This window comes from Ochotona curzoniae, unplaced genomic scaffold (genome assembly GCF_017591425.1).
Source record: "Ochotona curzoniae isolate NIBS_2020 unplaced genomic scaffold, NIBS_Ocur_1.0 contig_3255, whole genome shotgun sequence".
NCBI classification, from domain to species: domain Eukaryota; kingdom Metazoa; phylum Chordata; class Mammalia; order Lagomorpha; family Ochotonidae; genus Ochotona; species Ochotona curzoniae.
The window spans coordinates 2,829,033-2,844,857 of NW_024465777.1; the positions used below are offsets into that span (position 1 = coordinate 2,829,033).

General features: G+C 50.1%; 1 protein-coding gene across 1 annotated transcript in view; it reads left to right on the forward strand.

The window, feature by feature from the left end:
- Nucleotides 1-224: 224 nt before the first annotated feature.
- The window catches only part of NIPAL3 (NIPA like domain containing 3), a 41,510-nt gene continuing 25,909 nt past the window's right edge, over nt 225-15,825 (forward strand). Inside the window, exons 1-2 of the mRNA XM_040979560.1 lie at nt 225-328; nt 3,360-3,678. Coding sequence (XP_040835494.1) covers nt 3,586-3,678 — 93 coding nt within the window. The 5' untranslated portion in view covers nt 225-328; nt 3,360-3,585. The remainder of the gene's footprint in view (nt 329-3,359; nt 3,679-15,825) is intronic.

Consider the following 15,825-nt stretch of genomic DNA (forward strand, 5'->3'; position numbering starts at 1 on the left):
GGATCCCGCCAGGTGAACGTCAAACTCTAACCCCAGGGCTCTCACCGCTACGCTTCAAGCAAGCTTTAGCAGGGCGGTCTCCCGACCGGGGGATGTCCCGCCCATCTCCTTCTCGGAGCCACTCTCCTGCGCTAAAACCCTGCCAGTTTTTGACTGGCGGGCAACCTGGCAAATCAAATCGCGGCTCTTGCAAGCAAAACACTACAGCAGCCTGGCGAAGCCCCGAGTTCGGAAGGACTTTCAGGAGGCTGTGCCTCCGGGTTGCAAGAAGCGGCCAAGTCGTTTCTCAGAAATCTCTGATAGGCGGACCTGAGAGGAAACGCCGCAGGTGAGTTCAGACCAAGAAGGGCAGGCGGGCAGGGACACCGGGGCTGTAATTCTGCCTTAGTTCGTTCAAGAAGCATGTGTCTGTGCTTATCTTCACCATCCACCTCATTTCACCACCGTCCCTCTGGCTGTCACCAGCCTTATCAGTCTGGGTCCCAGTGCCTCGATTCCATTTTTGCATCTCAGGGCACGAGCAGACCAGTAAAGACGACGCCCAGCTGTCCCGAATCAGGAAGTGACATGTACTTGGCCAGCCTGTCTCCTGGGCACGTCGCCTCCGGGCGCTCTGGCAGGAGCAGATGGTGGGGCCAGCAGGTGGATGAGGGCTGGCGCTGGTTTACAAGATGCCGGCCGGCCGCTGGAAACGAGGTGCTGTCTCCCAGAGATGTGGACTTTCCAGCTCAGGGAGATAACTCTCAGCAAAGCAGGTGCCACCAACGTTCATCCGCCATGCAGTAGCCGAATCGTCAGGTGGTGGGAGACTGCCTGCTCCACTGATTTTGCTCAGGGACAGCCAAATTCTGATCACCACCCGACTCTCAGCAGCTGTCAGCCAGGGCTAGCTGATGGGTTAAACCTGCTCTGTTTGATGGTGATGTCATTCATTGAGATAAGGGGAGAGGGGAGAGTAGGCACCTACTGAATTCTCTGTTCTTTCTTGGGTCCACTAACCCTGCTAGAGCTCTGGGAAAATGTTCATTCTGGAAGAGAGAAGTCAGGAAAAGAGTCAGCAGGCCTGGTGCCCAAGTCAGCTCGTGTGCCTTATAAGGACGTGCAGCTTGCAAAGCGAGCCTCGAGGCTCAGGGATGCCAGGCCTGGAGGAAAGCTGCTTCTGAAACAGTACATCCAACCATCCCCGCAGAAAAGCTGAGCAGCTAGCCGGCTCACAGGAGGTCAGGAGGCCTGGAGTCCCAGCACCCTTCGCTCTGTCCCCAGGGCCCTCCTGCCTTCTGTGGCATCCTGTGGGCGGGGCTGGGTGTATCTGTTTGTGGTGGCTGTGGAGTGGTAAGTGGTGCTTGATGAGGCCTGAGTAAGGCATTCTTGAGGCCAAGTGCCCTCAACACACCCGGTGTTTAACTGGTTGCTTTTAGTCCATAAGTGGTGCGTACAGAAGTCACTGGGCCAGGCTCGGGCTCCATCTCAGGAGGATACCACTGAACGGGGGATTTGTCTATAAACACCACCCTGCCACTCACCTCTGTAGCCCCTTCACCTCCCCCCAAAATGCCTCTCCCCAAGGGGCTTCTCAGACATAGAGAGCCCAAGGCCGCTCTTCATTTCTAAGACTTGGAGGAGGAAGGCCAAAACGAGGTGCAGAAATGGAACCCAAGGACGCTGCCTGTGTGCACAGCAGGGCAGATTGAGGAAGCAACATCTTACTGCAGGCATAGGAATGGTTCCCCTGTCCGGAAGTTGGGCTGCAGGCTGTGCAGGTGCCTGATGAGCACCTGGAAGGTGAGTGTCATCTTATCAGGGGTCCCCAGCCCAGCCAGTGAGCCCTGAGTCAGCCGGAATGCTGTGGCTGCCTCTGTGGTAGGCCTGCACCTGCTGCCTAGCAGAGTGACGTGTGTGTGTGTGTGTGTGTGTGTGTGTGTGTGTGTGTGTGTGTGTGTGCGCGCGCACACATGTGTATGGGGCCTGAGAGCAGAAGCAACTGGAAATTCCAGAACAAACGAGGGGGTACTTTTTGAGGCCTTTGGCAGGGCCATGCAGAGGCTGTGTCCGTGTAGCAGGCAGTGAGTCCTTGGTGAGCACCTGTTGGATGAATGCATAAGAGAGGGAAAGGACCCTGCCTGGGTGGGATCACTAACTCCACTGGGAGCAGCAAGTGTGTGCCAATAACTGCTGATGCACACGGAGCACTTGCTGTGCCTGCACTCCGCCGCATGCGTCATTTCACCAAGACCTCCCTGTAGCCGTCTGGAATAGCGACGTTATTAATTATATGTTACACCTGAAGAAACTGGCTACCAGTTGCATGTGGCAGATGAAGAACATTTTAGGTTTTAAAATCTATATTGTATCTTTTTAAAAGATTTTATTTTTATTTTGGAAAGGCAGATCAGATTTACAGAGAGGAGAGACAGAAAGATATTCCTGTGTTAATTCACTTCCCAAGTGACCACACTGGTCAGAGCTGAGCCAATCTGAAACCAGGAGCCAGGAGCCTCCTCTGGGTCTCCCACATGAGTGCAGGGGCCCAAGGCTCTGGGTCACCCCTGACTGCTTTCCCAGGCCACAAGCAGGAAGCTGGGTGGGGAATGGAGCAGCTGGGTCATGAACCAGTACTTCTGGGTACTATGAGATCCTGTGAGATCCCAATGCTTGCAAGGTGGGGCATTGTGCTGGGCCCTGGACAAATTTTGAAATGGGGTAGCCGGCCACCTCCATCCCTTCCTCCTCCCTCACTGGGCTCCCCCAGTCACTGAGCTTAACTTTGACTCCGGGGAGGCTGGGAGTTAAGTACCAGTCCATTGGCATCATTGTTAGTTTTCTCTGAGGGAGGCCACATGATTAGCCCATTTTACAGATGAAATGGCTGAGTCTCTGAGAGGCCAGATGAGATCACTGGCCACTCCACTGTAACCTGCTCCACCTCCCGGGACTTTCGAGTGCCAGACTGCTGTTTCTTGTGGGCCGGTTTTCCCATCTTCTATAGATGTGTTTTTTTTGTTCTTGGGTTTTTTTTTTTTTTTTTCTGAGTGAGTTTCCACGTAGTTCCCATCTGATGGGTGCTGGAGGTTTTTGGAGGCCCACAGAAGCAGAAATTGGCAGTATTCAAGAGCAAGTGGACAGAAGGATTTCGACGAGGCTGTGATGGACACCCGGAAGCCACAGGCCAAGAAGAAAGCTTTGGCAGCCAGTGAACCCTGTGTTTCTTAGGGAGCCTAGAGTGACGTTACCCGTTTTACAGTGACCTCCCCTGCCATGGCCCTGGTGTTCAGTTCTGGCAGGGCTGTCTTCTCAGATAGCAAAGCTAGGCTCAAGGTTGCACTGTGCATGCATTGTTAATGTTTTTCTCCACCCTCTAGAGTGCCACAAGAAGCAGAAGGCACACCCCTGCCTGCCTGGGAGACAGAACTTGGAGGAGGAGGCGTGGCAGTGCATCTGCCAGAAGAGTCTAGAGAAACGCTTCCTCGGAAGGAAGAGAGGGTTGACGGAAGGAGCTGAAGCCGCCAGGAGACATGGCCTCGGGCTCCGGCCCAGCTTCACAGCAGCTGTGCTCTCAGTCAGGCGTGTGCCACTAGGACGGCAGCCATGGACGGAGCCCGCGGTGCGGTCCTGCAGGTGCAGCCGCTCCCACCCACCGGCAGTGCTACTCCTGTGAGCGAGGGATCCTTCTCCTACAAGGCAAGGACTTGCTTTTTTTATTTTTTTTCTTACAAGAAAACAACCCAGGGCAGCATTGGCTAACAAATATGACCAGGATTCTGCGTACCTACAGCTGGAACAACCTCCACATAGGTGGAGCAGTGAGTGTGTAACCAAGAGGAAAGAAATGCTCGTTAATATACATTAAAATAGCATTAAGATGAGGAGCAGCTGGGCAGCATTTAGCCTAGTGGTTAAGACACCTGCATCTCACAGTACAGTGCCTGGGTTTGATTCCTGCAGAGCACTCCCCAGGCAGCAGCAGGGTTGGCACAAGGGACTGGCCTCCTGACACTCATGTGGGGGATCTGGATGGAGTGCTAGGCTCTGGGCTTCAGACCCTGCCACTGTGGGCATTTGGGGAGTGAGCCAGCAATGGGGACACAGTGTCTGTCACACACACTCTTTGTTGCTCATTCTCTCAGCCTTTAAAATGAATATATATGATTTATTTTTATATATGATTCAGTTATTTATATATGATATTTTATTTGTTTGAAAGAGTTACAGAAAAAGAGAGAAATCTGTCATCTACCTGTTTGCCCCCACGAATGGCTGCCATGGCTAGATCAGGCCAAAGCCAGACAGTCTTTATTCATATTTTTCTTCTTTCTTTTTATGATGTTACAAAGATGTAAGCACAGGGCATAAGACATTTTGTGTCCTGGCTGTTTCAATGAGCCTGACATGTGGACCTTGAGGAGTGACTGACAGCATGCTTTTCCAATGATTGCCCACTAACTTGGGAGCTTCTGCACCCAGCTTTGCTCAGAAGGTCCCCGATGGGCGGATGTTCAGGTTGTTTCTAGTCTGGAATGACCATGGGAATCTTAGTGTACAGTTCTGATTATTTCTTGAAATATAATCAGAGATGTAATAAATAGATCAAAGGGAATAAAACTTTAAAAAAAACAATTAAGGCATTTGTAACATCAAATTGACTTGTTACTAAATGGCTATCCATGCCCTGAATTTACTTCTTTTCTCTGAGTCAGTCAGACTGATCACATCTCAGAGCTGTAGAAGACCTTAAGAGACATCTCAACAAATCCCTGCATGTTCTGGATTGGGGAAGTGGGACTGAGCAATGAGAGGTGACATACTGAGATCTGGTGGAGAGGCAGAGAGCTGCATTGTTGTAGGTGGCAATCATGGCCATGATCACAATGAGACTGGTGCAGCTTCTGCTCTCGCATGGGTTCTATGCCAAGTTCTTCCCGGGTGTTTTCTCAGGTGTTTCCTGGGTGTTTTAGCGCTGTAAAGTGCCGTTTCCTCCATTCATAAGTGAGATCAGTAATAGGAAAGTGACCCACCAGTGGTGGCCAATGTTGATCAAGTACTTACTGTTACCCTTTTTTTAAAATGCCCATGTTAGAAACAAGGGAAGTGAAATTCAGAGAGGTCATTTAGTGACTTGTTGGTCTGATAAATAAATTATACAACCAGAATTTAAACCCAAATCAGAGGAGCTGTGGATGAAGCTGCCATTTTAATATTTGGCATCCCATATCAAGGATCCACTTCCAATCTAGCTCCCTGCTGATATGCCTGGGAAGGCAACAGGAGATGGTCCAAGTCTTTGGGTCCCTGCTACTCATGTAGGAGACCCAGATGGATTCTCCAACTTCCATCATTTGGGGAGTGAACCATGAGATGGAAGATCTTTATCTCCTCTCTCTGATTCCCTCTCTGTTGCTCAACCTTTCAAATAAGGAAACAAGTAAATCTCTAAAATACAGTAAATAAGTAAACCTCGGTCAGATGGACTGTGGAATGCAAGCTCCTAACCACTGCACTACACTGTCTCCCTCATTTTATGTCTCCTTGTCAGGCCAGGAGGAAACAAAGAGGGATATTAGGCCTAGTTACAGGGCTTTATTCTTTTCTTTCCCCCAGTTGACCAGGCTGAAGTGGTGTGGATGGAGATGGCAGACATTTGTCCATGGCTGGACTCATTCTAGAGCATTGGTTGGCTCTGACAGGCACATCAAATTTTGCTAAGCCACGGGCCACCAGGCAGTTCACATCCATGGTCAGTACAATTCTAGAGCCAATGTGATGTGATTTGCTTGGCGTGTTCACCCTGCTGGATTGGCTTCCCGTGAAAGCCTACAGTTTCCTCCCTGAGGAGCTGCTACTGTTTTGCCAAAGCTGTGATTGGCGATTGTGAGGCCCAGGTCTCTGCCCCAGCTCTGTCGCAACTGGCTGTGTCATCTCAGATCTTGTCCCTTCTCTAGGCCTCAGCCTCCAGCTCTGTGAAGTGGATGGGCAGAACCTATGGACAGTGCCCTTGCGTGGCACCTGAGTGCTTCAGGAAGATATAGATTTCTTGGCCCACTCTCTCTCTCTTTCTCTCATTCTCTCATTCTCTCTCTCTTCCCACCTCTCTCCCTTTTCCCCTCTCTTCTACCTCCTTCCCATCTCCCCAACTTTAATCCCCTGCAAACTCTAGTTTAGCATATCCGGGCTGTCATCTAGAATCTGCATGTTCTAAACCTCTGCAGGTGAGTCAGACCAGGCGCTGGCTAGAGGAACATCTAGAGCAGACAGCCTAAGCTCCTCCTCTCTGCTCCCAACCCTCTCATCCCAACAAGCCAAGAGCCGTAGCCATCACATCTTAGTCATTGCGACTATTCCAACTGAGCAAACAACCCTCCCAAGGGGCCAGCATCACCACTACCATCTTCACAGGTACATTATTCAAACTACAGCAAGGTAGCAAGTCAGAAACCATTTTTTTTATTTCTGTTTTTTTTTTTTCAAGAAAGAAAGATAAATGGTGCATGATACAGGGACAGACACAGAGCTCCTATCTGCTGATCTATTCCCTAATGTTAGCAACAATCAGGATTGAGCTGGGATGAAGCCAGGACCTGGTAACATAATCCATGTCTCCAACCTGGGTGTCAGAGATGCGAGTCCTGGAGCCATCACCCGCTGCTCCCCTGGGTGCGCATGAGCAGGAAGCTGGAACTGGAATCAGAGCTGAGACTGAAACCTAGGCACTCAGACATGGCATTCAGGTGTCCCAAGGGACGTCTTTGCTCCTCTGCCAAATGTCTGCCCCAGGAAACATTTTTCTTAACATTCCTGTTGGATGATAGAAAAGCATACAAATGGATGTGAATTTTAACCGAGAGTTCACCCATGTAACTAGCACCCAAATCAATAGAATCAGCTGGTGCCCCAAAGTCTACTCATGCCCTGTCTCAGCCTCTGCCCTCTCCAAGGCCAAGCCTCCTATTGAGGCAGGTACTATCCTGACTCTGGAGGGTCCTGGGAGCCCCAGGTCAGTCTGGGTGAGCACTCCTCAGGTCTCATATCTTGAGGAAGCTGTGGGGTTTTTGTCTGTGAAGCATCAGGAACATTCCATTCTGCTCTGATGGACCTGTTGTCTGGATTACACCTGGCTGTCAATGTGTAAAGCTGACAGAATAATGACACGGGCACGAGAAGGCCTTGATTCCTTCTGTTTCCAGAAGAAGGTGGTCCCTGTGCCATGTGGAGTCATGTGCATGAGGGAGCAGGCAGAGGCAGTGGGAGTAATGCTTACAGTCAGGTGTGTCTGTCTCCCCTGGAAAAGGGTACGGGGCAGCACAGGGCAGCCAGGATGGGCAGGAGTGATCTAGGAGCACTCCGAGGCCTGGGATTGCCCTTTGCTGTCTGGTCCTGAGCCTGGGCTTGGTCTATGGCAGAAGAAGCTTATATAGGTCTTTTAAATATATATATTTAAAAATACATTTACTTATTTCATTTGAAAGGAAGAATTACAGAGAAAAGGAAAGACACAGAGATATCTTCTATCTGCTGATTTATGCCTCAAATGTCCACAGTGACCAGGGCTGGGACAGTCCAAAGACAGGAGCTTCTTTCAGGTCTCCCACATTGGTGCAGGGTCCAAGCACTTGAGCCATCCTCTGCTGCTTTCCTAAGTCCATAAGCAGGGAGCTGGATTGGAAGTAGAGCTGCTGGGACTCAAACTGGTGCCCATGTGGGATTCAGGTGCTGCAGGTGGAGGCTTAGCCTACTATACCACAGTGCCAGCCCCTTTAAGATCTGTGTATGTGCTTATATGAAAGGCAGAGAAACAGAGAGGGAGAAAGCTTTCAACTGCTGGTTCACTCCCCAGATGGTTAGCACACAGACAGGGCTGGACCAAACCAAAACCAGGAGCTGGGTCTCTTATGCCAATGACAGGAGCCCAAACACTTGAGCTATCTTCTGCTGATTTCCCAGGCCATTAGCAAACAGTTGGATTAGAAGTAGAGCAGGCAGGACATGAGCCTGCACTCAAAAAGGATGGATGCTGGCATTGCAGGATGCCAGATAGAGTCCATGGCTTCAGCCTGATCCAGCTCTGGTTTTGTGGCTTGCTGGACAATGAATCAGCAGGTGAAAAATCTCTCTCTCCTCCTCTCTCTGTAACTCTGACTTTGAAATAAATAAGTAAGTATTTTTTTTTTTTAAAGTTGCTGGTTGGCAGTGAGGGCCCTAGGTGGATTTGGTAGCATCTGGAAGGCATGCATTTTACCATCTCTGAAACATGACCAGCCTGAGAGGGGTGGTCTCATAGCAGACAGTGAGACCCTAAATGACGGAGCATCCGCAATACAGAAAACGAGAGAGCAGCGCTGATAGGATTTGCCCTGCAACGAGGGGGATGCCTGAGGACAAACAGAATCTGCGCAAACTCAGAGCACAGAGGTGTCTCCGACTATCCAGGTGTCCATCATACATTCAGTTCAGTTGCACATGACATAGAGGAGTCTCACACCAGAGCAAGGGTCAGTGCATCACAGTGACTCCACTAACGTGCACAGGAATCCAGACAGGACAAAGGGCACAAGAACAGATGGCTACCGGCTCAGCCGAATCCTGGCTGGGGTCGGGAGAAGCAGACTTGGCTGGAAACCCCCTTCTGCTCCTTGTCTGTGCAGTGACCTTGCACATATGGCTGAACCCCGGAAGTTCCTGTTACCCCAGCCTTGGAGCGGCAGTGGTCGTACCCGCTGCTGCCTTGCTCCTGTGGGTCAGTGTGTGCTACACTCAGGAACTCCACAGGTCCAAAGGGAGCAGAGGTGCAGAGGGAAGAAGGGGCAGTTACCTGCACCTGCCGGTGAGGTGAGGGACTTGGGAGGGCAAACTGTCTTGTTCCTTGTTGGTTTTGTTAAGGCTGTCTTGATTTCGGAGAAGCTGAGGCAAAGGCGAGTTATTGTAAGGCTATGGGTAGCTCTGGACCTCAGGAGCAGGCAAGGCAGTGGACTTGGGAAATGGTGGAGCTCAAAGCCACCCACCCACCCACCCCGGTCCGAAGAGGGAAGATCTGATTGGCCCAGCTCAGGTCAGGTGTCTGCCCTCGTGCAATCAGTGATGGCCACTGGGGCGGGGCAATCCAGCTAAGGATGCCTGGGAAGGCTGCCTGCAGCTCACCTTGGCTGATGGGATGAATCAAAGTGGTTGCCTTTTGAGTGGCAGGCTCTCCTTGCACCCTGTGAATTCAGGCTGCTGAACAGGGCACCCTGCTGAGGAGGGGCAAACACCCTGGGCTGCCTCCCAGTAAACTGGTAATCTGCAGAAGCTTTGCCTCAGCCAGCAAGGGTCAGGTCTCAGTCCTTCTGTTGAGGAAATGAGCTTGTCAGTTGCACACCTGTTCTGTCCTTACTCATGCTGACTAGGGTGGAGCTCTATGAATGACTTTTATTTATTTGAAAGCCAGAGTTAGAGAGAGGTGGGGAGGGAGATGGTGTCTTCCATCTGTTGATACATTTTCAAAATGTCCATAACAGCCAGGACTGGCCCAGGCCAGAGATAGGAGCCAGGAGCTTCTTCTGAGTCTCCCATATGGTTGCAGGAGCCCCAGCATTTGGGCCATCCTCTGCTGTTTTCCCAGGCTCATTAACAGGGAGCTGGATTAAATTAAGTGGTACAGCCGAGACTTGAACTGGCAGCTGTGTGGGATGTTGACATTGCAGGCAGCAGCTTTACCCACTATGCAACACCACCAGCCTCAGGTGTCTCCTTTTCCATAAAGCCCTTATCAGTCTTCCTGGCAGGAAAATATAGGCCCTCTTTGTGCACTTCCCAATGGGACTGACAGGTGCTGCTGCAGCCAGGATCGCAGCACAACGAGCTTTTGTTGTAGGTTTTCCATTTGGCAGAGGCTGTGCCTCTCAGAAGCCCCAGGACACAATCGCTGTTGTCAGTCCATTTTACACATGAGGAAACTGGCACAGAGGGGTTGGTTCACTTGCCCAAGGGCACACAGTAAGTGGCAAAGCTGGGATCCGAGTCATGTCTGCACCTTGCCAAGGCCCTCTCTGCTCCCTGACACTAGTGAGTGTGGCAGTGACCATGGTGGTGGTGGTGGAGACCTCTGGTTTTCAAACAACAGATGTATACGTGTGTGTGTTTGAAAGGCAGAGCGATGGGAGGAGAGAGACAGAATCTTCTATCCACCTGTTCACTCCTAAAAGCCTGGAACAGTCAGGACCACAACCAGCAACGAGCATCATCCAACACCATCACCCCATGGGTGGTCCGGACCCAAGTACTTACACCATTCCCTGCAGGCTCCTGGGTACGTTAGCAGGGACTTGGATCAGACCTGGAGGCAGAAGTAGGACTCTCGAGCTTAACCTACGGCACCACAACTTCCACAACTAGACACCTCCGTTTTGCAGTTTCCTAGCTCTGGGATTTGGGGGAGGAGCTTCCTGCCCAGAGTCCTCCGAGTCGCCCTGTGCGAAGCCCTGCACACACAGCTGTGAGCTCAGGAGTGCAGCCCCTAGCCAGCGGCAGATTCTTTCCATGCTCCCAGCGTTGGAGCAGTAATTAGCACTGGAACAACCCTCTGAGATGCCAGGATAGGAAGGTGTGAGTTATGTGGCGCTGTTACTAATCATGTCTGAATGTAACTGGTTATTAAGCACCGGCGTTAATATGCTTGTGGAAACAGCTTTTCAAAGGAACCCTCGGCAGCCTGTGTTATTAGTGCAAGGCAGCACTTATGGGGCGGGGTTGTTTTATTCCAAATTTGCCCCCTCGGAGGGACACAGTAGAAAACCCAAGGCAGGCAGCCTGTCTCAGGTGGTGGGACAGCAGAGCCCCAGCTCCCGGCCCCACTGTAGGCAAGTTACAGTGTTTAAGAGCTGACCCATTGCATTCATCTCTATGCTAAAAGCAAGGCTCAGGCAGCCGCCACCTCATTGGGTTGTTTGTCTGGTGCGTGTGCCCCACTAACACCAATCTCTTATTGTGTGACAGCCCCCAAAACGGGTCGGAAGAATTATTATGGAATCCTCAAAGCTGGGTCTGTTCGCCCCAGGGCCACAAAGCAAAACCTGCCCTTGATACCCTCACCATGCCAGGTGCACAGCAAGGAGAGTTCAGCAGCTGGAGCTTTGTTCCTGAGCTCCAGGGCAAAGCTTGTTACCGATGGGAGGTGGGGCTGGCTTGTGCACGCTTGGCTTGCATCCTGGTCCCAGGTTGGCCTGCAGTGCTCGCTACCCTCCTCTAATTGGATGGCAGTAGGTGTTCTGGAATTTTCCATGATTTGCAAAGTGGTCAGTCTGGGGTCTACAAGCAGGTGGTGGTAGTTACTTTTTGCTTGGAGTTTAGGATTACTAGAGAGGAGGAGAAAAATCTCACAAGGCAACAGTGATAGCAAGGTGGTATCTAGTGGAGAAACAAACAGAGCTAGCAGGGCCTGTCATACCACTCCCTGCAGTGAGTTCTGCAGGCTGTTGATTGGCTTATAAACCACCAGGAGGGAGGGGGCGGAGAGGGCATGGGAGGCCAGGATCTGGCACCTGCTTCTAGGCTGCACTCCATTGTTGTCATCTTTTAACCCCTACCAGCCCCTGAACATTTTTTGTTGCTTGGGTTGGCTTATCCTAGTTATTCCAATATTCATTTCTAGGTTCCATCCCTTCCTGATCGTCCTTGCCTTGTCTTCCTGGCTACAGCAGCTTTCCTCCCCGCTGGGCCAGGGCCTCCCAGTTGATGGCCAGTTGTTGATCATGTACTTGGCATTCTCCAAGTTAGGAAGTCCCTGAAAGAACCCTGCAAGGAGGGCACAGCGATCGTTACTGGCAGAAGGTCCTTCACGGAGGCCGGCCTTGGGACCGGCATTGTGGCACAGCTGCTTAGGCCACCACCTGGGATGCCCTCATTCTACATCTGATCACCTGGTTCAAGTCCCAGTTCCTCTGCTTCTATTGCATCCACTCAAACACTAAAGCGGAATGTTACACATAGAGTGACAGCCACAACCAAGTTTTATTACAGTGAGAAGCAAGGAAACCAATCGACCAGGATCAACACCCCTTACCAAAGTGAGACCCTGAATAGCAGATTTACAGAGTTTTTATAAGGGCAGTTTACAACAACTTGAAGGGGGCAATTTACAATAGCTTGTAAGGTGAGGGAGGAAAGGCCGCAGATTCCCTGCCTATCTTGGCCGGACAGCCCAGGCCTGGCTCTTCGGCCCAGTAATAAAGGTAAGCAGACTCTGGCCTTGGAGCCATCTGTGAGAAAGCCAGACTTGGGCCTGGATGCATGGGAATTGAGGCCCATCTGTGCCAAAGGTCATGCAGGCTGTGTGGCCTGCGGGCTCAGAAGAAGTTACAAAAGTGAAAAGTATTGCCTTTAGCAATGATGTGTTTACTCCGTTTTGTTTTCAACTACTCTTCCAATCCCTGCTTCCTTTGTGGGAGACCTGGATTGGATTCCAGGTTTCTGGCTTAGACTAGCCCAGGTCCAACTGTTGAAGGAACTTGGGGAGTGAACCAGCAGATGGGTGATATGCTTGGGGGCCTTTCTCTTATACTTTCTATCTTTCAAATAATAATTATAATAAAGAATATTAAAAGCATCCTTGAGCCCACAGCTGTGTGGCTTGCAAGGTGGATTAAATAGAACCTTGGCAGCCTCCTTTGTTCTCCCCTGAAGGTCAAGTTGGCTTTGATGTTGGAACCAGCACCGCTGGCCCCAGGCAGTTCCTGCAGCGTGGCTGCCAGTGAACTCTTCCACACCAGTTACTCCCTTTGGCCTGGGTAAACTGAGCCACAGCGACAGCACCTGCCAGACGACTACTGTTCTTTGCTCTCCCCCAAGGTTAAGGTCTCTACTATGGATCCTCCGTAGGGCTTCACCCTCAGGGACTTCTGATGTCCTCAACTTGACCTTGTAAAGAAACCGATGTATTTCCTCCTACAGTGTTTTCGTTGACATCTAAAACTTTTCACTAGGAGTAAATATTTGCAAAGCGTATCATTTACGGTCCATTGAAGGACTGGTATTTTCAACCACAGTTCCATGCCCTGCACTGAAGTTCCCAGAACCCAAAGACTGTGGGATGCCAGGGTCAGCCCTCTGCAAAAATAGAGACAAAATACATAGACAGGCTCTTCAACTCCTGGAAATGCGGTACCCTTTCTTTTCCTTCCTGAATTTGCTTTTTCTCTCATAGAATTTTATCTCGAGATTATATCTGCCTTAAAACTTTTAGAATACCAACCCTACTTCTGTTGAAAGAGAAAATCAAGTTTAACAGAGTTTTTTTTTAAAAAAAAAAACCATTTTATTTATTTTTATTGGAAAGTCAGATATATAGAGAAGAGGAGAGACAGAGAGGAAGATCTTCTGCCTGCTGATTCACTCCCCAAGGAAACACTACAGCCAGAGCTGAGCTGATCCAAAGCCAGGAGCTTCTTCTAGGTCTCCCACATTGGGTACAGAGTCCCAAAGCTTTGGGTCATTCTCGACTGTTTTCTCAGGCCACAAGCAGGGAGCTGTATGGGAAGTGGGGCAGCGGGGATTTAGAACCAGTGCCCATATGGGATCCTGCTTCATGCAAGGCAAGAATTTTAACCACTAGGCTATGGCACCGGGCCCAAGTTTAACAGAGTTTATTCAAGCAAAGTTGAACCAGACAGCACACAGATCCAGAAGAGCTTCGAGGAGCTGCAGGTGGTTAGGTTAACAGCGTGAGCTGCAGGCAGTGAGGAGCTGAATGAGAACCAGGCACAGAAACTAATGGACTGGCTCCAGTCAGGTGTGGGTTTTGCTGGGCTATGATCTCAATGGAAAGTCCCTGGTTAACAAGTGGTTATTTCTGGTGGGTTAAACATCAGTCTCTTGTTGGTGACGTCGCTTTGCTTGCGTAGGAACCCGAGATGCTGGATCCATCTCAGCCTAGTGGCTTTCCAATTTACCTTTTTCTATAAGAAATATTCTAAAGTAGGTAATCAAATTTTGTTTTTTAAAAAAATACTTTCTTTGGAGAGGTAAACATATAGCCCAACAATTAAGACACCATCCTTCCATCTAGGGTACCTGGGTCCAGTGAGCATCTCTGGTTCCTGACTCCAGCTTCCTGCTAAAGTGCGCCCTGGGAGGCAAGAGTTGAGCTCTTGTCACTCACTTGAAGACCCTGTATTGAGTTCCAGGCTCTTGGTTCCAGCCCCAGCCATTACAGGCATTTGGGTAGTGAGTCAGTGGATGAGAGCTTAACTTCTCTCTCTCTTTTTCAGATAAGTCAATAATTTTTTCCAAGGGATATCCATGAAGAACCAAAAGCTATTAGAAAGTTATTTATTAAAAAAAAAAAAAAGGTCTGCCTAGATATAAAGTTTCCAAGTATTGATTCCATCAAAAGAGGTTATTTTTCAATTGGGACATTTGAATAAAAGCAGGTGATTAAGGCAATGTGCAGTTTCACAATAATTATCCACTAAAACAGTGCATTAAAAATGAATGTTAGGGTCCGGCACCGTGGCCTAGTGGCTAAAGTCCTCACCTTGAATGCATCGGGATCCTATATAGGCACCGGTTCTAATCCCAGCAGCTCCACTTCCCATCCAGCTCCCTGCTTGTGGCCTGGGAAAGCAGTCAAGGACAACCCAAAGCCTTGGGACCCTGTACCTGCATGGGAGACCCAGAAGAGGTTCCTGGCTCCTGGCTTTGGATCGGCGCAGCGCCAGCTGTTGTGGTCAGTAAATCATGGGGAGTAAATCATGGGGAGTAAATCATCGGACGGAAGATCTTCCTCTCTGTCTCTCCTCCTCTCTATATATCTGAATTTGTAATAAAAAATAAATTTTTAAAAATAAATCTTTTTAAAAAAATGAATGCTAGACAGCCCGGTGTGATAGCATAGCAGTTAAAGTCCTCGCCTTGCATGTGCCAGGATCCCATATGGGCGCTGATTCTAAACCCGGCAGCCCTGCTTCCCATGCAGCTCCCTGCTTGTGGCCTGGGAAAGCAGACAAGGATGGCCCAGAGCCTTGGGATCCTGCACCCAGTGTGGGAGACCTGGAGGAGCTTCCTGGCTCCTGGCTTTGGATCAGTGCAGCACCTACTGTTGCAGTCACTTGGGGAGTGAATCATTGGACCGCCTTCAATGCTAGCATCCCATGTGGGCTCCAATTCTTGTCCTAACTGCTTCATGTCTAAGCAAGCTCCTTGGCAATGCACCTGTTCCAAAGCCAGGAGCTTCTTCTAGCTACTTCATCAATGCAACATTGATGACCAGAATACTTAGTTCCCTGGCACCCATGTGGGAGACCGGGGTAGAGTTCTAGACTTTTAGCTTTGGTCTGGCCCAGCCCTGGCTATTGTGGTCATCCGGGGGGTGAATCCGCTATGGCAGATCTATCTGTCATCTGTCTGTCCCTCTCTATAATAAATAAGAATTTCAAAATAAAGAAGAAAACCCATCATCCTGGAGGTTAGGCCTTCAACCCAAGAGTTTGGGAGGACTCAACACTTAGATTTCAGCAGGTGTTTTGAACAACCTCGAGGAGTGAGTGTCTGGGTCCTCCATCAGCCCAGGCTGGCACAGGGCATATGTTTCTCCCAGGGTTTACAGTAGGGATTCTTGTCCAGGAGGTTTCTTTCTGTTTTACCACTACTCCCTGGGCCTTGGAACAAGGGAGAAATTCTGTTTTGTTGGTGTTTCCAGGGCTCTGGCTTCTTTAGCTCCTCCACTGGGAAGTTCTAGGTCACAAAGAAGCCTGGGAACCACCCTCCCCACCCCATCTCCCATCCTGGAGCCTCAGCTTCCCAGCCTTGATTGCTTGCTTGCTTGATTTGAAAAGCAGGATTGCAGAAAGAGAGAGAGATGTT